Below are 26,361 nucleotides of genomic sequence, written 5' to 3'. Positions count from 1 at the left end.
CCGGGATTTTATATAATATAAAAGTTATATATATATATATATATATATATATATATATACATATACACACACATATATATTTTCTTTAATATTTAAATAACAAATAAAAATGATACAATCAGTACTTATTAATTAAAATTCAAAAATTATCGTCGATTACGTCTTATTTTTTCACATGTTATCAAAATTTAGGTTAACGTGAAAATTAAGAAAAATAAGAAAACGTTGATGATAAACGAATATTTCTTTAATATGTACAATTCGATTTTATGCTTGTAATATATTTAAGAAGTGTGGCATTATGAAAAAGTAGGAATATGTCATTTTCGAGCTTTACATGTGGTTTTCATTATGTATCAGTTTTTACAATAAGTATTATGAATAATTATTTGGTATAAACCTTAAACAGATTTTAAAATTACATCTTAAATTTCAATCTTGGGGTTCAATTTGTAGATGAATTCCATTTAAGGATTTTATACCATACTGTTGGCGCCACTCATATTTACTATTCACTGCTCTCAGGAACTCGAAATTGGGTCTAAAAATAAATATTTTATATTAGAATCTACATTAAAATTAAACCTTTATCATTTATGACAAATAATCGTACAATGATAATAAAAATTCAACTGCTTATAAAGTCATTTTCGTCTTTAGATATAACACTTTTATTGTCATCTTCATTATGCTCTTCTTGCTCTTCTTGTTCTTCTTGCTCTTCTTGATCGGACATTTCCTCCCAATTCTCATCTGATTCACTCTCTAAATCTACCTCATCCAAAGCCGGACCTTCGTCAGATGAATCTGTGTATAACAAAATGAGCAAAAAATTAATACGAAATATAAATTATGTTTTTCATATTTAATATATGATAATAATAAATCAAAATGTTTTATACATAAAATGTTGATCATAAATTCTGACCTGCATCTTGATAAACAAGCAAAGTGTCCTCCATTATATTATTGTCTTGTTCTTCTTTGCTTCTGGTAATTTGTCCGGTTATAAGCGAAACGCGTCCTCTTAATCTTGATATTTGTGTCAATAACATTAGCTTTGCATCGATCAAACTCAAAATAGGACTGAGTGATTCTCCAATATTTGGATGTGATAGGAAGTGTGCTGCATGCGTTGTTATCAATATTTGTAACCACATAGTAGCAATCTTACTCCTAAAATACATTATTTTTTGAATTGGTAAAATATTCTACGATTAACATAATAATAATTAATTGACAATAAAAGATATCTTACGGATATGTTTTGCCTTGTAACATTGCACATAATTCTTTAAGCAAAGGTGTTATTGCCTGGATAGGTAATTTGGCAATAGTGTTCCTAATTATTCTTTCATTTTTAGTAAATAATACATTATTTAATATTGTCCTATCTTTGCTGTTTAATCCCTGCATTAACAATTGTATCATATTAGCTCCTTTCGAAGGAGTCCTGCCTATAGCATTTGTTTCTACATTCAAACTAAGATTTTCCAATCTATCTTTCAAAGGTAATTGAGAGCCTGCTGAACTGGTTCTATTTCTTTTTATTGGTGTACTCCCTGTTCCTAAATATAACAAACATATTTAATTAAACAAATGAAAATAATTAAATTTTAACAAATAAATTTATATATTACCAGGCGCTAGATATTCTACATTATCTTCTGTAATGGTGGCTTTTACTTTTGTAACTGATTCTTCTTTCCTTTCTTTTGTTCTTTTTACTTCAGAACGTATTAAATACTGTATTTTATCTGAAAAGTCTGGTGTAACTTTCTCAAATGTCGGATTGATGTAAGAACCATATGCTAATAATAATTTTTCATTTTCTATCAATTTTGCCATAAGAATAGGAATCTGTTGTATAGTTTCTTTCTGATGTACATCCGAAGCAACTGCAATAGTCAGTGTAGGCTTCAATGGCTTAGAACGTCCATTAGGTTGATATTTAAAGATATGTGCTTGTCCTGACCTAGTAATGGCTAACACCATCACTTGAGACTCTTCATTCACATGTACAGAAACAGATAAAGCTTCATCTTGCATCGCTAATGTAGCCATAGGGCATTTATCATTTTTGGTCTAAATAAATTGAAAACAATATAATTAATAATAATTCTATCATACTGGATGAATCATATGAAACGGATTAGTCATATTTATTGCTTAGTTATTGATAAAAATTCCAATACAAGAAAAATATAAAATAAATAATTTTATAGACATTAACTATGAAACCAAATAATAAATATAATTTATCCATTTTATATAACTCATCTCACATAATTTTTATTGACATAAATGATAGTCTAATATATTGTATGACGTACTTCATCTAACGCCCATATACTAAGATATCCATCTTCACATGCTCCGCTGATTAAATAACTGGCGTTTTTGTTCACTGTTATTGGATTTAATGAAGTAACTTGACCAGCATGTCCAGTAAAAGTCCTAATGATTTGTTTTGTGGACAAATTCCACCATTTGATTATTCTTTCTGCAGAGATCATAGATTTTCCATCTTGCATCACTGCTAAGGCTGTAACTTTCGCTTTACCAGATTTCCACTTACACTTTATCCCATTTTCTTTAATATTCCATTCAACTATATGATAATCATCAGCGGCTGTAAATAAACCACAATTTGCCGACCAAGTCAAAGCTGTTACACATGAAGAATGGCCATTTTCTAATTGACCACAAACAGTAGCAGCTGCAGTATCATATAAAGTGATCTTTCCATTTACAGATCCCATAGCAATAATTCCTTTTTGTTCTATTTCTTCTGAGATCAACTTCCTTCTGCGTTTCTTCCATGGTGAGAGCTAAAATGATATTACAAAGAACTCTATTAATATAAGATTTATTGAGAAACAATAAAATTATTATACATTATAGTATAATGAAATAGATTTTCTTAAATATTCTTTGTAGAGCTAATATAACCTAAATTTATCCTGTTACAAATATTTATTAAATCAAAAATCTCATAATTATCGAAGAAATGAAACTTTATATATACATAGTTGTTATAAAAATTATTTATAAGAAACAATTATACAAAACCAATGGCAAATCAAAATAAATATACTTATTGACATAATTAAATTGAAAAATAAAAACCACATGGCATACCGACGTGCTTGTTGCCTGAGTATTTACGGAGATCCAACATAAGACACTACATGGCGAATAAAGATGTAAATTTGGTACGTATTCTTGCTTGAGTCTGCTCGTTGCTACCTCCCAAATCTTCAATTTTCCATCACTGCCACAATAAGCAAAATATTGACCGTCTTGAGAAAACGTGGTACAAGCCGCGTTCGCCATTTTGACCGCTACTATAACTGCCTCTATATCGGCGTCGTATAATATGTAACTATTATTTTTAAATTTCAAGTATCAGATTATATATAAATTTCAATAGAAGTATGTTAATAATTATGAACATCTAGTTTACATTTTTAAATTTATTGATAAAATAGAAGAAATAAGCTTTCAACGCTTACACGTTTCAACGTATATTTTACAACGTTTATACGTTTCAACGTATACTACAGAACGTATACACGTGCTAAATTTGACTCGCATAGCCAATCGCTTCTTATCCCTACTTTTTCTTTTGTTTCTCTTTAAGGTTTCTCACTTCCACCACATACGAATTACTCTGTAGGAGCTTTACGGTATTATATTCTATTTACAAATAAAAGATTTTAACATCTTAAAACGCCTGTCTCTTAGCCAATTTTAATTCCTATTAATGTTTCATTTGTTCATTGATAATATTTATACTTTATTCTCATTGGTTAAAATACTATAGTATACATATAGCTTTCTATAATTCAATTATCCAATTGTGTTGTCTATATAGATATGAAAACGTTCTCATTGGTCATTGTGATATTATAATTACGTTCATCAAAAGATGGCCGACATGTTTTGTCGCAAGTATCGTCTGCTAGTGTCAAATTTACGATAATTATTTTCATAAAATTAAACAATTGAATTTCTTAAATACAAAATAATTCTTTTTTCCTTTGTAATTAATATCGTTCCTAATAACTTTATCAAATATGCTAATCTGTGATTTTATTTGTTTACTAACACCTTTATACTCATATTTTCATCAGGCAGGTTCGCCTTCTAGATACTAGATACTCATTGTAGTCAATTTATTACGGTTGATTCCATGTTTCTTTAAGATTTTAAATATATTATATTTTGTAATTTTTCTGCGTAATAGTCATTTTAGAGGATTGTGTAGGAAACGTTATCTTTTGAATGGCAAAGTTCTTTTGCTTTTAAAGTGAAAAAAATCATCATAGTTTATGTAATACTGTCTATTGTAGAATTGATCATTGTTATTTTACAGTATATTAAATAGGAGAGATTGTTTATCAAATGAATAGTCTTGAAAATAATGAAAATATAATATCAATTTAATATATGAGTGAAATATAAAAGATATGATATCAAAATGGTTAGTATATATATTTATATTTTTTGTATATTTATATTATTTTTGTATATCAATATTAACATAATTTTATTATATTTTCTATAGCCAATGATAACGCATGACGTTAAACTACCAGCTGTTGTTCCAGAATTATTATTAGAAAAGCATGCAGATTATCTTATTGCTTATGGAAACAATAAAGATGAATATGTAAGTAATACTTACATTTAGCCCTTTAGGCACTACGCGCCACTTCCTGCTAGATACTCTTGTAGGATACACCATTATGGATGCTTCTCAATAAGTAATATTTTAAGACAAATAACTACTACAGTGACTGAAATTCTTATCTGAAACTTGTATGCATTAATGTTACAATCAACAAGGGTTAAACAAAGGTTGAATTGGTTGAATTTTCACTTATTAACTTTTCAGACTTACTGTATGACAGAACATGTACGAATGTCTGGTATATATTGGGGCCTTAATGCATTAGATTTAATGGGTAAACTTGATCGTACCAATAAAGAGGAAATCTTAGAATTCATCAGACAATGTCAAAGTGATAGTGGTGGTATTTCTGCTAGCATACAGCATGATCCACATTTACTTTATACACTTAGTGCAGTTCAAATATTATGCCTTTATGATGCATTAGATGTAGTAGATAAAGATAAAATCGTTAAATATGTTAAAGAAAGGCAACAACAAGATGGTAGTTTCACTGGTGATATCTGGGGTGAAGTAGATACTAGATTTTCCTTCTGTGCAATTGCTACTTTATCACTTTTGGTAAGAAATTTTTTAATGTAATGTGATAACAAATTTATAAATCTAAAATTTATTTTCTCTATATATTGCAAACTTTTACAAAATATTGACCTTGTAATTTCAGAATCGTTTAGATGCTATAGATGTGGAAAAGGCTGTAGAATTTGTAATTAAGTGTATGAATTTTGACGGGGGATTTGGTTCTAAGCCTGGATCTGAAAGTCATGCTGGTTTAGTTTATTGTTGTGTAGGACTTTTATCGATAACAGGTAATGCATGTTACAATGGATATAAGAAAACATATATGTATATACAAGTTTTCATATACAAGTTATTTTTTTATATCTAGGACATTTGCATTTAATAGATGCAGATCGTTTAGCTTGGTGGTTATGTGAAAGACAACTTCCATCTGGTGGTCTAAATGGTAGGCCAGAAAAACTACCAGATGTATGTTATTCTTGGTGGGTTCTCTCTACACTCACAATTTTAAATCGTCTTCATTGGATAGATAAAAAACGTCTAGTAAGTAATTAATGTAAGAAAATGATATCATTAAGTAAAACAAAAAGGTGTGCAAATATCTTTATTTCTTGTACTACAGGTAGATTACGTTTTGACGTGTCAAGATATTGATAGTGGAGGCTTTGGTGATAGACCTGGTGATATCGCTGATCCTTTTCATACATTATTTGGACTTACTGCATTATCGTTATTGCATACTGATTATCCATTGAAAGACGTAAATCCAACTTATTGTTTACCACAATATGTAGTAGATCGTTTAGGACTCGTACCAACACGAGTGGATATATGATTCCATACATATATACATTGCACAATTTAAAAATAAGTTTAAATTATGTAACATTTAATTGTATTACATTTATGTATTATAAATCATCCATTATAAATCATAATGGAAATGGAATATAATTTTTTATGTACGACACTATCTTTTCTCTTTCCTATAGAATAACAAATTTTATTCCAAGAAAAGAGAATGAAGTAGATTATTAATAATACGTTGCAAGAGTTTACATGATGAATGATCACAATTTTTGTCCGATTTTAGTTATCAAAGACTCATTCGAAAGATAAAGATATTTTATACGAGGTTATCTTATCACATTTTTGGAAGGTGTTAGATGTTTTGCAAAGATTATGTGTAATAATAAATAATTTCCAAGAGTAGTTTTATTATGCTTGTTTATTTCTTTCATGCGCATGCACCGCTTATTTGGGATTGATCGCTTCATAATTAATTGAATAGATTTAAGCATATCCTGTTTCAACTGTTTAAAATAATATTCTATTATCTGTGCGATTACTAAAATTCTACAATTATCAAATATTTGTACTTGATCGATAAAAAATTATTATTTATACTATTATCTACTCAAAAAATAAAACGGCAAAAATTAGACGAAATCTACTATAGCAGATCTTTTTCATTCCCGATAAAATAGGTATCTTAATATCGAATGATGGTAAAACAAGAATCTACATCAACGACTTATGATATAAAGGAATCTACTTTATCGAAGGTCATTAAAAAGATTTTTCCATACAGGTTGGTGGTTAAATAGGAATATGCTTTACCGACTGTTGATAAAGTAAGAATCTAGTTAACCATCAGTCAGTAATAAAGGGCTCTGTTTACGATTTTTGTCCAAAAGTAGATTTCTTTGTTGTTGATGATCCAACGCAGAGAAAAAAAGGAAGTAAAGAAAAGAATTCCAGGGGATGCGAAGAATGGCGTACAAACTTGAGAATTATATAAATGAGAACGAGAGGTGAACATCTTGAATATCGTTCTGTCCGAGCATATTCAAAGTACTCAAATGAAGTTCGAATTTTCTACATTGAAACAAGTATATTCTTATATATATTTAAATACATGTTTCTTCTTCTTTTTCTTCTAATTATTATTATTATTATTATTATTATTATTATTTTTATTTTTATATATTATTGAATTATATATAATTATTATTATAGTAATAGTCGTAATAATATAAGATAGACTATTACATAAGGGGAAACCACTAAAAAGTAGCGCTGAGATTTCTTCATCATAGATAATATGAAAACGAGCTTATGGTTTAATTTTTATTAAAATAATATATAACATATGAGTATTCTCTAATTATTATATTTGATGAAATAACTAAAAAAATCACTGAGCGAGACAATTCAGATTCTCCATGTGAGCATTGTGAATGCGTTTTTTTGCGTTTTGAACAAAGAAAATCCGAGCTTTAATTTTCGCACACAAATAAAAAGGTAATCGGCTAATTTATGGAAACAAAACATTAACTTCTCAAGCGTATATATGAAAATTATAATGGAGCTTCGTTTTTTATCGCAGATTTCATTATACTAAAAATATTGAAAATATCAACAATGAACTATTCAAAGAAAACAAAGTTTCTTTAAAAGTTTGAAAAAACGATTTCCTTGTTTAAATCTTTATTTTTAAAATGAGTTCCTGTTTATCAAAATCGATTAAAAATTACGTCGTAGATTCATTGCTAGCGTAAAACTTTTTAAAATCTGAATAATTAACAGATTTAACAAAAATAAAATTTTATTTGGATTCTCATAGAAGGAGCTATTTGTAATGAAAGGAAATGAATAAAATAAATGAAAATAAAATAACTAAATACACAGAGTAATAGAAAAGCTTAATGAATTATCAAGTATCGTGAGTTCTATGATATCGTATTCAATCAGTCCACGTTTCTGACGGTAGTGAAAGTGCACACGTTCGTATGTACCCCACCTTTGACGATGAATAAACGTGCGTGCGCGGACATATTGACGTTAACTGGCCTAAGACCGGCCCGCGTAAAATGAAGCGGGGCAAAACGCGTTAGTCCCCGAACCAAGAAACTTCTCAACACAGAAAAGACAAATAGTTGTTCTTCGTCGATGTTAACGGGCCGTCGAATATTCTATCGAAATCGTATTGGTATAATATTAAAAGAAACATTAATCTTTCAACATCGACAGAGTTAATCAAGAAAATTTATTATATTTATTATAGTCTTCCGTTCTTGATGGACCAATCCTCGAACGGTGCGGCTTGTTATCTAATCGAAAATAATTTCCTTTAAACCACAATTCATAGTCGTGTCATTAACTGCTTAACGATCTTGTAAATCGTCTCCCTTAATCATCGTTTATAGTCATCAGTGGTCGGTCACGTGCGTTTTGCTCGATGTAATTATTTTGCGATGTCAACGAAGTAACGTACGACGACAGAAACGTGAAACATTGATCGTGTATGAAGTAATAATAATATATTATATATATGTGTATTTATTTATTCGTTGAGTAAATGTAAAAGAAATATTATTAGATTATAAACCGATCGACACGTTAATACGACGTATGAAGAACGAAGAAATCTGAAGAAATAATGAATCGGAAAATGAGAATAATTTTAGCAGATCTATTTCTATTTGTAAGTATTGAATGACTTGATTGATTGATAAAATAATTGTATTGTTTTATTAATGATATTTAAAGTATAAGAGGGTATAAGAATTATTTTTTTTTTTATTAATACTTTTGTCGTACATATTGACTACTATTGTTTTCATTGCGAGTTGCAAATTTAGTTTATTATAAACTTTACGTCGCATAGGAGAGAGGCTCATAATTATAATCATTTTTCATTACTTGTTTTCTTAGCGTCCATACGACAATCGATGAGTCGCTAATAGCTTTGGCGATGTCATGCGATGAGTCAAGGGAAAGAAAGATCATTAACGTAATACGAATTACTCCGTTTTGTATAGAGACGTTACATCAGAACTCGATTTTATCAATAATAAAAAAAAAAAAGAAAAATAAAAAGAAGAAACATTTGCAATTAGAAATATATTTTCGTTTAACCGAATTTAATGGAAAATACGATAATCATTAACAGGGAATACATTGACAAATGATTCAAATGTTCATCGTCTTATCGTTTCATATCTATTCTTTTCTTTTCTAATATCTTGCATGTATTCTTTTTATCCTTAACAAGAACGAGTCTGCTTAATAAAGAAACCATAATGATATTAACATCTTAATCATTATAAGTTCGTGATTTGTATTCACCTCAGCAATGATTATAACGAGATATTCGAGCGAGTTTATATCGTTGAATCCGGGTTGAGTCACTCTTGGTTTCATGAAGATGAAACGACCTTGCAAGCGGCCAAAGACACTTTAAAAGTAATGAGCCTTCAAATCGACAGAAAGAACGACATCCGTCGTGTCTCATCTATGTTCATTGTAGCCCCGAAATCTTTTTTGTATTAATATAGATATGTTTAAATATAAATTAATTGTATCAATTTAAACCGAATAAGCGAGATGAAGAACTAAAGAAAAAAGTAAACGTAACAAAAAAAAAAGAAAAATAAAAAAATAAAAAGAAAGAAAAAAAGAAAATTACGAAAGAAGAAATTAGACCGAAAATATTATTTTCATGAGCCTTTCAAAAATCGTTTCATATTTTATATAACATTAATTTTCATATTAATGATTTAATATCTATGTAATAAATGAAAAAAAAAATCGTAAGATATTTTTAGGCGGAACACGGGGTGAACCTTGTACGGAGTACGGTTGTCCTGGACGACCACAATACGAACCGTTCGTTCCAGCACCTCCAGGACACACACCGAGATGCGCCAAGCCAGGACAAACGTTTTGTGAGTCTTTGGATCATTATCCTCAGTAAGTAGAACGCAAGTGAAAATATAAATGATTCATCTCAACTGAACACATAAAAAGATATGATGTCACTGACTTCGGGTAAAATCGAACGATGAACTATTACCTTTTTCGGTTAACCTTACTCGAGAGAAAAAAAAGTGAAGAATGATAAAAAGGAGAAAAAAAATTTAAGTCAGGCCCGGTTCCAAGTATTGAAATTCTTAAGAACGTTTCCGAATATCGTGCGGCATACGAATGATCTCCGTGCGTGTCAAATCTTCCTTCCCGAAGGGAAAGTCACGGAAGAAATGGTGCCATAATTCGATATTCTTAACGTAATTTTATTTATGCCTTTACCTTTTTTCCTTTTATCCTTTTCTCGATATTTTTGCTAAAATAGAGGAAAAGGAAGAGAAAGAGAGGAAAAGGAAGAGAGGGAGAAGAAAAGGAAAAGGGAGAGAGAGAGAGAGAGAGAGAGAGAGAGAAAGAGAGAGAGAGAAATTGAAAAAAGAAGAAATTTGATTCGTATAAAATCGCGTAACTATTATGTAAAGAGGAACGAGGTCGAAGATACAAAGTTATCATTACGTACGAGCACGATATCATCCGTGAGTTTCGTAGTATGATCATCGGACCATGACCGTGGCCTTGATGTGGTCATGCTCAACACCTGTCGAGATAATTATCGAATCCGTTACGAAAACGATACTCTTTTAAAAAAATTGATCCCTTTGTATATATTTATTGTTAATTTATTTTTCATTCAATTTTTTGTTCTCTTTCTTTTTTTTTTTTATTCGCTTAACTTAATAAGTGCATATAAATTTTGCGATACTTCGATTATAAATAACAAAAATGAATAGGATTTTATTGCTCGAATATTAATATCATTTCTCAATTTTTTATTCATTTTTCATTATCATTAGTCACGCATTATTCTGTCTGTCCTATATTATTAGCACATGGATAGAAATTCATTTGCTTAAAATAGTTTCGAGAATAAAAATGGGCCTGAAAGATCTATCGATCCGACAAAGATAGAAGACGGAAAGGAATTTCATAACGAAATTTCTCACGATGTTTTGTACCTCATGTAGACATGATAGAACATGGCCTGGTTTCAACTATTACATCCAAGATGTATGTATAGCTAGGCTAGTCAATATTATTATCTCACGTGGCAAAGAGACAGGAGTCTGTTGGGAAAGAAAATCCATGCACGTTCAAGGAACTGTGTCTATTATATGGTCTTTGAAAGTGTATTTTTCTAACACATACACTCTTTTTTTCTCTCTCTCTCTCTCTCCCTCTCTCTCACTTTTTTAATTGAATATAATACTATTTCTTAATGTAGTTGTTTCAGATACATTCTTAGCTAGTTCGTAAGAAATTTAATTCAATTGTAATATATTTTACGACGTCATAATTCTTTTCTTTTTTATTTTTTCTTTTCTTTACAAGCGCATCTAATTTAATAAGTTTATAAACAATATCATAACAATTCATTTCTTCGTAATTTTGTTATATTTTCAAGTTAACACAGTTCATTTAAAAATGTATCTTTCCAATGGCCTTAAAATAAATTCATGCATAATTTATATAAATCAAGGTGTGACAATGTTCGATCTATATATTTTTTTTTTTTTTTTTTTTTTTTTTTTTTTTTTTTTTTTTTTAATTGAAACTTCATAAGAGCAGCTCAATTACTTCGATGTATTATTTTTCAACGCCTACGACTTCCTTCTAAACGTGACAATCACTCAATGAAGAAATAAATTCATCGTGGTCACTATTCTTAGACCGATACATAGTGAAAGGCCATGCTTTCTTACTGCTTCGGAGAAGCGCGTATCTCTAGTCGACCTCCTTCTGATTCTTGCGGAAATAAATAAAAAGAAGTTGTGAATATTTTTAACAAACGAAACGGTAATCGAACGTGTATGCAATCACAAGTAAAATATTTCTAGCTTGTAAGAAGAGATATTTTGGTTAAAGAAATATCAATATTGAGTATTCATGAGTATTCGTGAATCAAACGAATTTGAAAGATTAATTCGAAGATATTCGAAAAATTAAGAAGACATTATTAGAAAAACGTTAGAGTAGAGAAAAAGAGAGAGAGAGAGAGAGAGAGAGAGAGAGAGAGAGAAGGCAAGAGATTAAAGATTATTCTCGATTACGGTCAACCGTGATCGAAGAATACCGAGGTTGTATAACGGTCACGAATGAGAGAAGAAAATACATTATAGCTGTCGGCTATGAATTAAACATCGGAAACACCTTTTAACGATGTTTCTCGCTTCGGAGAAAGTTTAAATATCTATGTACAGCATACATCTTCGATATACTCAATTCGTTTTACGTAGATAACATTACGAATTTCTTGCCCTATCAATTTTTTACCGTCGAATCTTTTTTTCTCCGATAGATGCCGTCGACAGAAAGAAGTCGTCAACTTTTTGACCCGATAGTTTTGAAAGTCTATGAGACGTTCACAATATGGAACGTGTACAGACATTTCTTTTTCTTCTTTTTCTGATCGCTAACGATTGAAATTCGAAATTAGCATATGTAATGTTTGTGTTGAGAATACGGTCGAAGTCTTTTGAATTTTTATAATCTTTATAAAAAATTGCTTCCATTGTCTTATCTTCTTTTTTTTTTTTATATTACAGACAGCTTATAAAATTCCTCGTCGATAAGTGTAGTTTTGACTTCAGTACGGCATTGAGAGATGAGTCTCATGAAGATTTCAATGCTTACAGGTTTGTGAACATATATGAGTATTATGTGAATAACAGAATAATATTATAAATATATCTATTTATTTAATAAAATAAATGATCATACCAGTTCATCACCTGATTATCATCAAGGCTACGAGTATCCACGGCAAGATACCCCTACCTTATATTCACAGCCTTTGCCTATTTTACCGTCTCACTATCCAGTAGGTAGGCAACCAACTTTAATATATGGGCCACCATTTAATAGTACTCATCATAATGGGTAAATATAAGCTTTTATGTTTTGCTTTATGTATGAATAATATGAAATGCAATGAAATTATATTAACTCAGATACAAATATGCGGCACCTTCAAGACATGAGAGAAATCCACTTTTGGATATAGAATCTTCAACGAAGTATCATCCACAACAACACTCAGAATATCCTATATTTTCTCAAGCGCCATCTTTGAAATCATTCAAGCAGGATCGAACGTGGTGGATGAACGATGGGTGAGACATTTATAAAGATTGTATTTTTGAAGAATTGATGATTTTATCGCGAGCTGTGTTTCGATTCAGATATGTACGTAGCAATAAAATGGCACCACAAACGTTCCACGAGAATCCGCTCTTACAGTATGTGAACCTGAAAACGGAACGAACGAAGAGGCAAGTGAATACGGATACTGTCGCTCTTTGTCCAACTGAAGCGCAATACATCACACCAAAAGCTGCCCTTAACAATCGAGGTAACTGGATGTATGTCGTTAATCTTGCAGAACAGGACGACAAATACTCACAACTCGTCAAAAGTGAAAAGTGTTCGTAAGTAAATATATCATATTTTTTGTTTTTAATACTTTATAAGCAATGAGAGTTTTTATATATACTTTTATTTTTCATAGAACAAACACTTGCAATGGTTTATGCTCTCTTCCTGCTGGTTATACGAGCACATGCCAACAACAATTTGTGCAAAAGAGACTGGTTGCATTAGAGGGAAGCGGAAATCGACTTTACACTGATATTTTTTGGTTCCCACATGGTTGCTCATGTCATGTTAGGTTTAACGGCTTATAAAAATAACATATTTATTAATGAAATTTAAATAATTACAATAACAAAGGAAAAAGAATATCATCATAAATTCCACCATTATCAGTATCATTATCACTACATTATCCTAGTGAAGTCAATAATAAAGTATAGTATGAATAATTTAGTTATAATTAGAGTGATAGATATTCCGAGAAGGGTAAAAAACTATGATAATATTGTGATCATATTTAATAAGATATTACTAAAAATCAATGTAAGCAATAATAGCAAATTATTAATTTACCGATAGTTAACATCACCAATGCGATACACAAAACAAATGGAAACTACTGTACTATTTTGTAAGGTTGATCAACTATACGGTCGATAAAACAGTTCCTTACTATTATCAATAAATTGCACGGAAAATAGAACTGTATTATTACTATATTTGATTTACAAATCAGGACTTTATTATCAATTGATAAAACAAAAATCTACTATTACTGCCTGATGACAAAACAGGGATCTACTTTAGTAACTTATAGTAAAAGAAGGATTTTTTTAACATTACCTAGTGACTAGACAATCTATTGTTGCAGCTGTTTAGTAAGTAAAACAGAGATCTGCTATTACCGCCTGCTCGATTTACTGAGGTTATATCGATCAGTATAACTGCGCCCTGCCATATGACTTATAAGACTAATTTTTAGGGTGATTCATATACTTTTAGTATAGGATACTATTGTTGGAAAGTTATAAAATAGATATATTAATATTTATAACAACGAAAGAGAGAGAGAGAGAGAGAGAGAGAGAGAGAGAGAAAGAATACATTTTAGATTTTTTCAATATAATAGATTGATTAAGAACATTTCAGATATTAATCCATATTGTCGATCTAAGTACTTGTGAAATAATGTTTAGGATGCAAGATTATTTGAAGAGTGATCTTATTGTTTCATTTATCATTACACTCTCCCTTATCATTTTCCAAATTCAGGGGAGCAGTTTTATTTTGTCTTCTCACTGGTCTTCGTTTCTCTTGCTACTCAATAATGATTATCACAGAAACGCGGAAATGAGTTCGTTGAAGTAAAAATAAGGGTTTTGATTTCATCGATTGGATAAGGAGAACGTAAAGGTAGCGAAAGAAGGAGAACCAGAGCAGGTCAAGCACGCGCAAGGCAGAGTTTTCACGCGTCGGGAGCACGCACCCCGTCCTTTTCACGCACTGCTCACCTTCTCGGCCGTTGACGCACATACGATCCATGTTGCTGATGCCCGTATCGTTGTTTCTACACTTTCGAATTATGTGTCCCACCATGATCGCAAGATACTTTTTCTCTAACAGATTTTACACTACATTAATTTTTATTTTAATGGATCAACAATTTCATGACCTTGCTTATGATTTTTTATTCGTTTCTTAACTAAGCAAATCTTTTTAGCTAATGACTAATTGAAATCCAATCAGTCTAATACAAAATAATAATATATTTTCTGATATTCATTTTTACAATTGTACAAGTTGTGTACTTTATCTTATTGAAAAATATTTCTTTTATACGATTACCTCCATTATCAATGGATGATAAGTTGATCTTATGACGATCGTTAAATTCAATACCGATTACAGCAGATCCACCTTTGACTTATTCAAGAAAAATTAAATAAATAAAGCAAAAAAGCTTAAGTATGGCTCGTAAAAGGAACTCGATCGAAAGGAACGTTTTACTAGCGATTTTCACGGTTTCTCCCCTTGGCAACGACAGACCGCACACGCGTGCACTTTGCCAAGTACAGAGAGAAAGAAAAAGAGAAAGAGAGAGAGAGAGAGAGAGAGAAGTACTAAAAGAAAGAAAAAGAAAGAGTAGTACTAAGAGAAAGAAACGTAGGCAATGTCTACCCCCGTGTAAAGAGAACGTAGAAAGGAAAAAAGCTAGGAGAAGCTCGTGTGCTCTGGAAAGCCAACTCCGTTGCAGGAGGAAAAATTGAAAGGCCTCCTCCGGTGTATCCTCTTTCTCTCCCTTCCTCTCGTCCTTTTCCTCTCTCTCTCTCTCTCTTTCGTAACGCATATACCAACAACATATAAGTGCATTCTATAGATTTCGTTCCACTCCGTAGAACATGTACTCGTACGATACGTACGTGTCGTATTCACTCGAGACCACCTCTTTCCCTCCAACCTACCCTCGAAACTCACCCCACCTACCCTGACTACTCCTTCTGCATCCTCCTTCCTCACCCTTCTCCACCTGCGAGGAGGAGTAAAATGGGGTGGATTTCCTAGGCACGTACGATACGCACCTCTACACGTGCGATATGTGCACTTATCCTCTCTTTTCCACCCTCCCAGTAGCAACCAACTTGCTCATTCCACCCTCTCTCATACCCCTCCCCCCTCTCTCTCTCTCTCTCTCTCTGTCTCTCTCTTTCTCTCTCTAAAAACCAGCGCGTAATCCAGCGTACATGCATGTGTAATTTCATAGGTGTATGGTACCGAGGCTACTTGAAGGGTTTCCATCTATATGCGTACACGCACCCCGAGTGAGGAGCACACGCACGTTTCTAGAGAGAGGATGAAGAGAGAGAAAAAGAAAGACGATGTGTGTAGGGAGTCAAGTCCTCGGGACTCTCCATGTGTATGTATATTTTTGTTCGCTCTCATAGTAATAGGCCAAGCGTGTACCTGCGCACGCAATTATCCTGTAGAGAGTGCCGTCGGGAGCCTTCGAGAAGAGCGGAAGGAGGGAACTATGTTTCCCTCTCTTTCTCTTTTTTCCTTCTCAAGGCTAACGGCAAATTGCAAATTTCGAGTGCGTTCCCGCGACTTCATTTTTTTACGAGCTCCTGTCTGCCTCTAGCGAGCTTCTCCCTTTTCTTCGTCGTTAGTCTATCTCTTTCTTTCTCTCTCTCTTTCATTCTTTTTCCGCCTTCTTTCCTTCTTTCTCTTTTTATCTCGCGTTCCTTTTTAGATTCTACCCCTTCTTGTGAGACAGACTAGGGTAGCGACGAGGGAGTAACTTGGCTATTCGACTTTGCGATAGAATATGCTTGGACAGACCGTTTTCGATCACGAGATCGCTGTGTTCCTTTTATCGATTCCCTTTTTCTAAAGATCTTCCTTAGCCAAAATTAATCAGCACGTCAACATTATCCAAGTACATTTTTTATTTATAAATGAAAAATTGTCGCGTATTTAAATTAATCTTTACTAATTTAAAATTAAAATACTTTAATTTAATGCAATGAGTTTTCTTTGAATTATGCTAGAGTTCCAAATTTTATAGTCAGCGAGGATCAAGCTCATCTATTTTTTAACCGACCCTATCTCTCTTTTTCCACCTTTAAAATATCTTCCGTACTACCGTTAGCACCAAGGCCAATACCAAAGCCACCCTCTAAGGGGGTAAGTTGCGCTGTAATCTCTTGGCCAAAAGTCGATGGTCCTTTTTCCCCTCTAACTCCTCTCCCATCGTTCTTTCTGCCCTCTTTCACTCTCTCTTTCCACAATTCACCAGGCATACCGTCGAGCGCCGGGATAAAGTCACGAGCAGTAATTATGAACGATAGTAGGGGAGAGAGAGGATATAATTGTGATTGATGGAGAGACGAGAGGAGAGGCTAGCAGGGGGAGATGACTTCCTTTTAATCTCGAACCTAACCCTTGCACTCGATCCATTGCTGTTTCTGTCCGGCATGATTCGATGCGATTCCATTACCTTCGAGACTGAAATCTCTTTGCAAAAATGAAACAAAAAGAAAAGAAGGAAAGAAAAGATATACGTATGTCAACGGATAAAAACATCGTCAGGTTACTAACGTTGAATATAAAAAGGTATAAAAAGAGCGAAAGAGAGAGAGAGAGAGAGAGAGAGAGAGAGAGAAAGAGTGAGAGAGAGAGAGAAAGAGAGAGAGACAGTTAGACAGAAGAGACGGTATCCTTGTTCGGTTTCGATCATTCGTTTTAAGAGGATTTGTAGAGATAAAGCATTCTTCTTAGCCCCTCGTTTACATCCGAACACCGATACTTGTTTCTCGAGAGGAACAAGATCGTTCATGATAGCGGGTGGTACTGTATTGTTGGTGTTGGTGAGAGATTTAATTTGACCCACTTCCGGTTCTCTACGATGACACAAACAGGCTCCTAACTGTGCGGTCAGATAGGTCAAGTTTACGAGATAGCCCGATTCTCCGTAAACCCTTTCGGCTTAACCCGAAACACATCTCGTGGTCTTCTGTTTTGCTTTCAGTGTAGAGGGAGAGAGAGAAGGAGAGAAAGAGAAAGAGAGAGAGAGAAAGAGAGAGAGAGAGAGAGAGAGAGAGAGATAGAGCAAGAGAGCAAGAGAAAGAGTGAGGGTTCCTCCACCAATCTACCTCTTTCTCCCTCGCTCTCGCATGTTTGCTTCGATTCTCTCCTTCCTTCTTTCGCTTGTACTCACTCACCACGGTCGACCCACCCGCTGCGTATCGGAGTACCTGCCAACCCTACCGACGACACCTGTGTAACACTTTCGCGGGCCGTAACCCAACGATCTCTGCGTTTCCTTTTTTTCTCTCTTCTTTTTTTACTTCGCTTCACGATTCGCGCCATGCCTCGCTAATCAAAAGGATCCGGAGCTGGGCGTGGGTGCTGCCGGAAGATCAATGATGCGCTTTTATTTTTTCTTTTTTTTCCTTAACTTTGAACGAAAGGTATTTGCTAATGAAAATAAGAATTTTCTTATGCTTTCTAATTTTTTTTTTTTTTTGTTTTTTTATTGATTCAATACTTTTAAATACAACAGAAAAAGTAAAGTTGGGGAATCGATAAAGACATAGAAATAAAAAGAATCTAACAATTAATTGAAATTTATTTTATCATCTATCTGATACATTTATTTCCGGGATGAATCATAAGCGTTAAGAAGGATAAATCTTTCATCGTAATTATTACGTATGACAATTGAAAAATACGTGAGACAATATATAGATACTAATTGCACTGATTATTTCAATAGCATCTGTTTGAGGAAAGAATGAAGGAACAATGGAAAAAATTTGGATGCCTGATGTGTACTAAAAAATTGTGAACTATTTAGAAGACGATTTCAATTAAATAAAATAGAGAACAATGTTTGCGAATTTTCTTGAGTTACTTATCGTAATTGAAAATTAGATAAAAAATAAAAAAGGAATAATAAGGCGGTGAATCGATCGAGAAGTTTAAATCGAAGTTAAAAAAAAATAACGAAGGTTAGAGATCAGAAAGGAAGGAGAGAAATTTTTCTCAAAAAAAGAAAAGAGAAAAAGAAGATTGGAGTTGGACTTAAGGAAGGTATGGAACGGGGTTGGTACATAGAAGCAACCGTGCCACGTGCTCCTGGTTCGTTCCTTGCGTTAACTTTGCAGGGCATCGATCGCTCCTGCGAGAGTCGCGCACGCGGTCGCATGCGAGAGTTTCTCTTCTCGTGGCTCCAACACACAACACATATATACATACACACACACACATACACACACACAATATACACCAATCGAATCACTATGTACATTCTCCCTATTCTATACATACATATATAGAGTAATACGAATACGAATCAAACAAATACACGTAAGCTCATGTACACACATTCACAGTTTTGCTCATGAGCGCGCGCTCGCGCGCTGGCGCACGAGGGAGCACGCACTTACGCACGATCGAGGCAGATCGTTCGCTCGTTGTGCGTGGCGCGCAGCGTTTCCATGACAACCGCTGCCAGTGCCACGCATTGATCGCAGACTCCCGGTGCGTCAAGTCGAGTGCGTAGAAACGAACCTTCTAAGAGAGAGAGAGGATACTCGTAGGGTGAGAGACGAAGGGAGAGAGTGAAAGAGAGAGAGAGAGAGAGAGAGAGAAAGAGAGTACACGTATGCGTAGAAAGAAGCACGCACCGGAGGAAATCTACGGACGAGTTGCTACCGAACTGAGAGAGAAAGAGAGAAAAAAACTGAGAAGAAAAGGGATCGAGTACTTTAAAGAGAACATTTTTCTTTTCCTCTCTTTCTGTCATTCTTTCGCTTTTTTACAATTTTTTTTTTTTTTGCAGACCTTTTTTCTTTTTGCTCCGAGAGCAATCGCGGAAGAAGAAGAAGGAAGTGTCCGGGGTGGTTTTTGATTTGCAGAACGGACGGGAAGCAGATAACGTTTGTTTAACATCAGGAGATTAAAATGTTTTCATGTAAACGAGGAAGGAATGAAGAATTTTCTTTTTACTTTGATTGATAATTCGGATAGTATCTAACTATGAGAAATTCGTTCGTTCTTTTGTCTTAAATATTTTTACTATGGAATATCGATGAATTATTGAGTTCCTCTTAATTTCAGATCAATTGTACATTATGTATCTGATAATCAAGAAATTTTCAACCTTGTACGATTTATTTCAATATCATTGATTGCGATTATAAATTATTACGTAAATTGTTATTATACTGTTCGTACGTATACGCACCTAACCATATTTGTGTATAAACAAGAAGATACTTTGTTCACGTTTTTTCTATTTACAATAACAGACAGAGAAGGAGAAAGAGAGAGAGACCTCTTTTTCCGGTAAACGAAAAACGGTGAGTAGAGGGGAAGGTCGCTCACGCGAGCCGTTCGTCCTGACCTTCGAATCCAGTCTTGACAATGCCATGCTAGGACCTTGTAGCCGGTCCTACAGGCATAGGCGCTAAGAAAAGTAGTTGTCACAAAGGATCGCGAGCTTCGAGACTTCCACGCATCATGTCTTGGGAGCCACGTAGTATTAAGCGTCGCCATTGTGAGAAGAAATTCGAGGCGTAAGCTCACCGTACCTGGACCAACGATTATTATTTGCCTTTAGACCAACGTACGAAAAGCTACACTATTTTCTATTCTTCTTGTGGCTTTGGAGGGTTTAAAATGTCCTTTTCCATGACAAATCCTATTTAATTGTCTAGTAAAACCAGTGGAAAAATGAGATCACAAAATGTCGACTAGAGTTCATAGTAGTATTCGCTACTGTTTCATTTGGTAAATATATTTTAACGAAAAGGATTTGAAAGACGATAATTAACGTTAGGCAATTATAATCATTAATACTATTATTAAATGTTATTAATACTTTAAGTAATAATATCGAGTAAACTCATTATTTGGGTCATTCTTATCCGCGTATAATTTAAATGAACTCGATTATGCGATTGAGAAATAGAAAGCGTCAAGTTTCGAAGAAAGTGGATGACGAACGATACAGTAGACACTGAAGATATCGGCAACGCGCTCGTGAACGTGCCAAATGGTGTTCCTCTCCGCGAGAGCAATAATTCATGGTCGTAACTTCCTCCGCATCTGTGCTCTCCCATCCTGTAGAAAGAGAGAAAGAGAGAGAGAGAGAGAGAGAGAGAGAGAGAGAGAGAGAGATAAAGATAGATAGATAGATAGATAGATAGAGAGAGAGAGAAAGAGAGAGAGAAAGAGAGAGAGAGAGAGATTCTGGGCCGTGATCCTGCGTGACGATACAAGCTGCATACTATCCAGATGCCACGCGTGGAGATTGTCTTTGGAAGGAAGAAGCGTGAAAAGAAAGAAAGAAAAAGAAAGATAGATACAGAAAGAAATATTCTTTAATCTCTGTCAGCCATAAGATAAGAAAGCTTCAAATCCAAAAAGCTATGGTTATTTGATTTGATTTATTTCATTTGAAAGAAATAGAGAGATTAAAGATCAAAAAATATAGTATATAAATTGTTTCTGATCATCGAAGAAAAAAAGTTGTTTTCATATGGTAAGAGAAAAAGTTGCTTGGCGGAAATTTGGGACAGCTGTTGACACGCTGGCCCAGAAAAGTCGGGAAAAGCGATTCTCGTGCGACCGACTATTTTCGTGGCTATTCTCTCTTTCTCTCTCCCTCTTTTTCACTATCTCTCAGTTGCTCTCTTTGTCAGGATGCGCGTGCGTCACTCCGAGCCACGTGGGACACGAACGGGAAGGATTTTCAAGGATAATGTCCTGATCCTGATCCACGCGTCCTAGATGAGCATGCGTGGATGGAACCTCATTGTTGAGATTAACGATGATAATTCTTCGTTTGTGATACGTGAAATTGTTTTTTCTTAAAAATTTTTAATTTTATTAAATCATCCGAGAATGGGAGCACCCTATAAAATCGTTATTATACGAATTTTTATTTTATGATTTTTATGAGAATAAAGCAACAACAATTAATTATAGAAGGTATTACAAAAGGCGCCATCAAAGCCATCAAATTTCCATCAATTTGGAAAGCAATATAAAACCTGATGAATTTTTTTTCTATCTCTACAGAATTTCTCATTAAGAACTTTTTCTTGTGTGCTAGTAAATTCTGAAAAGATCCGCTCACACTTTCTAAGATCGGTAACTGCCCCGTTAACCGCAATGTTACCAGGGTGATCACCCCATTATCGTCCAGCATTGGTCTTACCCTCGGCTCGACACCCCAGAATCCGGATTCTACCTCGGTAGAGCAATTTCGTCCACTAATTTGACAAAATCGATTCAACTTTTCTTTCCCTTTCCATATTCTACCACCGTTTATTCCGTCTTAGATATATCGTGAAGGTTCGCGCGCGCGAACGGAACGATTATTTATAATTAAAAAAAATTTTTGACGCACAAAGTCTTCATATACACAAACATACACAAACATACAAGAAGGTACAACTTGGTGAAAGTCACGGAAGCCTATTAACCCGACAAAGGATAGTGTCGCCGATGAAACGAAAATAGAAATCGGAGCATCCCTTTGTCGCGGCTGGTGCATGGTTTCCCAAGAGAAAGAAAATGAGAGACAGAGAGAGAGAGAGAGAGAGAGAGGGAGAGAGAGAAGGAGAGAGAGTAAGTGAGAAAGTGAGACAGAAAGGGAGGGAGGGCAAGAGAAAGAGAAAGACAGAGAGAGAGAGAGAGAGAGAGAGAGAGAGAGAGAGAGAGAAGGAAAGTAAGGAAAAGGAAAATAAGGAAGATAAAAAGACTGCCAACAATCGGTGGAAGGACAATGCACAAGAGTTGTCCGATTGGTTTGTAGCCACGCGCCAAAGTATTTTGTACCTAAGAGTACGGCAGATGTTTCTAACGAGCGAAGAACCTTAGCTCTAGAAAGAGTAAGAGAGAGAGAGAGAGAGAGAGAGAGAGAGAGAGAGAGAGAGGGAGAGAGAAAGACGGAACAGCATTGAGGAGAAGGGGAAGGAAAAAAGAGGAGAGAGAAGAGTATCGATCGCGATATGCCACGCACCGTCGCGATTAGTCGGCCGTCGTAATGAAGATAAGTCCTAACGAGCTCGCTGTCGGCGCGTTATCGGGCCGAGAGACATGCGATCAACGAGCTTTCGAAGGATAAGCCTACCAAGAAGGTAGAAGTAGAAGTTACGAAAGAGTCGAAAAAAAGAAGGGAAAAAATTCTTTGACTTCGCCACCGGCGGTAAATTATCTCTCGAAGTCTGATCAGAACAACACGGTGGCTCGTGTACCTGTGCCATCAACGTGAAATTTATGTCCTTTTGTCTACCCTGCAGTCCTTCTGTATATTTATTTCTTGATCGTTCGATTGGAGAAAATAATGCGAAAGCTATAGACGTTTATCGGTTGAACATTTTGGTGATTCGTTTAGATATAGTAATAAGTTAATCTAAAGATTCACTGACTATAACATTAAAAAATTGTGTTGCATCGATCAAGTATGAGAAAGTTAAGGAATCCGGAAGTGAGTGGAAGCACCTTGCAATGTATAAGGGGTTGAGAAAGAGGGTTGTCAGAGTCTCTTAAAAGTCAGTGAATCCATCTACGAAGGACCCTAGTGCGAGGGTGCAGGGGTTGGTACTAGGTGTTCGACCAAATCGGGGGTTGTGCACCCCCAGATCGGTAGCGCGTGTCCTCTTCAATGGAGTAGTCCACCGCTATTGCCAAGAGGTACCCCATCTAAAAGGGGTTAAATGCTCTTTTTTTTTCCCCGCGACGCGCCGTCAAGGTGTTGACCGCCCCTCACGACGAAAAATCAACGTCAACGGAGGGAACCCGAAGTGGCCCCGATTAGGAATCGTTTCGTGACAACGGAATAAAAACACACGGTATATATTTTTTTTTTTATCAAAGTTTCAAGGTCACCCTTAAAAAGCTTGAAAGTATTCAAGCAAATAACGTGACTGTGCTTGAAATATTTCTGTTATTAATATTGTACATTAATTTCTTCTTCAAGGTAAAGACGATACGTGAAGTATACAATTTGAAGCAATAGATTCGAGAGAAGAGATATAGAAATCGAGAGGTTATTATATAGTTGTGTAATCGATTGCATAAGATGTTTAGAGTGTTAGAGAGGGAAAGAGGGAGAGAATGGGTAAATTAATCGTACTCCATAGGTAGAAAGTATGAGCACGAAAAGATACAAGAAATATATAAAAAGATGAAAGAATGGAATGTAAGAACCATAAAGCTCGCTTTCCGCATGTCTTCTTTTTATAGTCATCGCTCCGTACGAATTTATTTTTTTCCAAAAGGTTCTCTTCTTTTCGACCAGGTGAATGTCCTCGGGAGAGTGAAGACCGAGCATCGAAGATCAAGAGAAAATGAAAGAGAAAGAGAGGGTAGCAGGGGTGATTTTTCATTTTTCGATGCCACGAAACACCGACAATGGACGCGTGTCACGACGGTAGCAGCTGCTTTCGCCACTGTGTTTAGCCCGCGCACATGGCACATAGAGACTCGCCGCCATCGCAGCAAGATCGCATATCGTAAGATCGAAGTTGCGCAGCTTTAGCCGTATTTGAATTGGTCGGGAATGTGTTGTTCGCATTTGAAATAAGCCGCTTTGTCTTTCTAGAATTTAGTTTTTCTTTTTTTTTAATTTTTCTTCTCCAATTAATTGCTGTAATTCCGACAAGCGACGTTCCATTACTGACATTTAATTTTATCAGGTTTTATTGAATTAAGTGCACTCAAGCTTATTGCTATTATAAAAATTAATATCGTAATTCTACCTTGACATGATGTAAGAAATATCGGCGAAAAAAGGAAAGTGGAAAAAACCTTTGATCGACTTATTTGAAAAATGTATTTTTTTTTTTTTGAGCCTTTAATAGGCTCAACAGTCGCCACTTCACGGATCAGTTGTTCAACGAAGAGATCGATATTCGAAAGGATCCAGAAAAGAAAGATACGATCTACCTTCTTGGGCTCCATCACTATGGCGGACTAGCCGGAGCGAAATGTCAGGTAGACGAACGTTCTACGATGAAACGAATAAAGGTTCCTTCTTTGGCATGGGCTTTTATTCTGTTAGATATTTTATATGAAAGAAGTAATCTTCAGAATTATATTATATTGTATAACATTTCTTCTATGAAGAAAATTTATTTATTTTTATCAAAATATTTGTGTTAAACTTTTATTTCAATGATTCAAGTCGTTCAAATGTTAATATAGATACCGTCGTATTGTTCCAAGAGAAATAAATTGTATTTTGTAATAGTTCAAATCTATCAGAGCCAAGTAAAAAATCAAGAAAAAAGATAAAAAAATCGATGCATCTTCTGTCGCACGACAAGAGTATATCTATTCGTTGACCCTTTGGTAGAAGAATACGCATTAATTTATATCTGCATAGGCTGACTATTATTATGTTAATTTTTTAACCTACCCGCTGACATCATGGAACCAGATATTCTGGTAGCATCCCATACCTATGCTTGCTAACGTACGTATACGTTTATATGCACGTACGATTAAAATGCGCTCGGCTTATACATACATAAAAAGAAAAAAAAAAAAAAGAAAAAGAAGAAGAAGAAAAAGATGGTCCTAGCACCTGGGAAAATCAGCAGACGGAGATAATTTGCAGCATCCATCGCAGCATTTATTCTTTTCATCGCGTATGGATAGCGACCCAAGAGAAAAGATGATGCTTAACAACGATATTTCTTCGGAAAAGTCGAAAGAAAAGGAATAGCTAGCAGTAGATAGTAGTTCGATTAAGATACAAGACGCAACGCAGCCGGATGAATAAAGAAAAGACATAGAATATACCCGCAGGATGGTTTATAAGGGTGAATGTGAAAAAAATTAACTCTTATTCGAGTGCTAATGCTTCGACACGTATGGATAAAAATCTATGAAGCCCTCATCAAATGAAGGAATTACCAGAGCGAGAAATTCCGGGACAATAATATTTTGAACAGCTGGGGAAAATGTACAGCTTGCTACTGAACGAAAAAATGAGACTATACGCAATACTGTGTTGTTTGTTACGAACTTAAAATCGATCGATCTGTTTCATACTTCTCTTATCCCACCCTTCGTACCACGCGGAATTACGCTTCAATTTGTGAGCCACTTCGCTCTATCTTTTGTTGGAACGTCCCATAAAGAAAGAAAGTCGTAAAACGGTAGGCAAGACTGTCTGTTTCATGTGGACCCTATCTTTCTACATAGTAGAAACAGCCAATCCCACGGGTTTCAAAGATTCGACATTTTTCCTCTTTTTGTTCCCCCCTTCCGAACGCGCTAACGATTTATTCCGACAACCTCTCCGATTCGATATCAACGACTCTATTTTTTAGCCTAGAGCAAATCAACTGCCTTCCAAAACCCTTGCTCCGATATTTTTGTATTCCAATACT

General features: G+C 34.5%; 3 protein-coding genes across 7 annotated transcripts; 2 read left to right on the top strand and 1 right to left on the bottom strand.

Annotated features, from left to right (window-relative positions):
* Nucleotides 1-250: 250 nt before the first annotated feature.
* LOC118441309 (WD repeat-containing protein 43) lies at nucleotides 251-3,693 on the bottom strand. 2 transcript variants are annotated; one of them, XM_035865520.2, is made up of 8 exons: nucleotides 3,516-3,693; nucleotides 3,142-3,359; nucleotides 2,334-2,831; nucleotides 1,641-2,085; nucleotides 1,259-1,568; nucleotides 929-1,176; nucleotides 614-807; nucleotides 251-541 (listed from the first exon to the last, which is right to left on the bottom strand). In XM_035865520.2, the coding sequence occupies exons 2-7, from the start codon at nucleotides 3,334-3,336 to the stop codon at nucleotides 629-631; spliced, it is 1,875 nt and encodes a 624-aa protein (XP_035721413.1). In that variant the 5' UTR covers nucleotides 3,337-3,359; nucleotides 3,516-3,693; the 3' UTR covers nucleotides 251-541; nucleotides 614-628. The 2 variants fall into 2 exon arrangements, with proteins under 2 accessions (XP_035721413.1, XP_035721411.1); XM_035865518.2 differs by having other exon boundaries at nucleotides 3,142-3,693.
* Nucleotides 3,694-4,181: 488 nt separating this feature from the next.
* On the top strand, nucleotides 4,182-6,398 carry betaggt-II (geranylgeranyl transferase type-2 subunit beta). Of its 3 annotated transcripts, none has more exons than XM_035865574.2 (6): nucleotides 4,182-4,486; nucleotides 4,571-4,675; nucleotides 4,901-5,257; nucleotides 5,361-5,505; nucleotides 5,604-5,761; nucleotides 5,841-6,398. In XM_035865574.2, the coding sequence occupies exons 1-6, from the start codon at nucleotides 4,484-4,486 to the stop codon at nucleotides 6,051-6,053; spliced, it is 981 nt and encodes a 326-aa protein (XP_035721467.1). In that variant the 5' UTR covers nucleotides 4,182-4,483; the 3' UTR covers nucleotides 6,054-6,398. The 3 variants fall into 3 exon arrangements, with proteins under 3 accessions (XP_035721467.1, XP_035721466.1, XP_035721468.1); XM_035865573.2 differs by having other exon boundaries at nucleotides 5,586-5,761; nucleotides 5,841-6,371; XM_035865575.2 differs by lacking the exons at nucleotides 4,182-4,486; nucleotides 4,571-4,675 and adding an exon at nucleotides 4,741-4,824 and having other exon boundaries at nucleotides 5,586-5,761; nucleotides 5,841-6,373.
* Nucleotides 6,399-8,122: 1,724 nt separating this feature from the next.
* spz5 (spatzle 5 Toll-1 receptor) lies at nucleotides 8,123-14,075 on the top strand. 2 transcript variants are annotated; one of them, XM_085660162.1, is made up of 8 exons: nucleotides 8,123-8,523; nucleotides 8,601-8,705; nucleotides 9,819-9,973; nucleotides 12,628-12,717; nucleotides 12,806-12,961; nucleotides 13,033-13,194; nucleotides 13,264-13,509; nucleotides 13,590-14,075. In XM_085660162.1, exons 2-8 carry the CDS (start codon nucleotides 8,661-8,663, stop codon nucleotides 13,762-13,764), a joined length of 1,029 nt encoding a protein of 342 aa, XP_085516288.1. In that variant the 5' UTR covers nucleotides 8,123-8,523; nucleotides 8,601-8,660; the 3' UTR covers nucleotides 13,765-14,075. The 2 variants fall into 2 exon arrangements, with proteins under 2 accessions (XP_085516288.1, XP_085516290.1); XM_085660164.1 differs by having other exon boundaries at nucleotides 8,123-8,530.
* The last annotated feature ends 12,286 nt before the right edge of the window (nucleotides 14,076-26,361 follow it).

The sequence above is a fragment of the Vespa mandarinia genome, chromosome 11, assembly GCF_050613455.1.
Source record: "Vespa mandarinia isolate Hongniang chromosome 11, ASM5061345v1, whole genome shotgun sequence".
Classification (NCBI taxonomy): Eukaryota; Metazoa; Arthropoda; class Insecta; order Hymenoptera; family Vespidae; genus Vespa; species Vespa mandarinia.
Note: the sequence above shows the minus strand (reverse complement) of the source record. Positions and strands in the feature narration are given on the sequence as shown.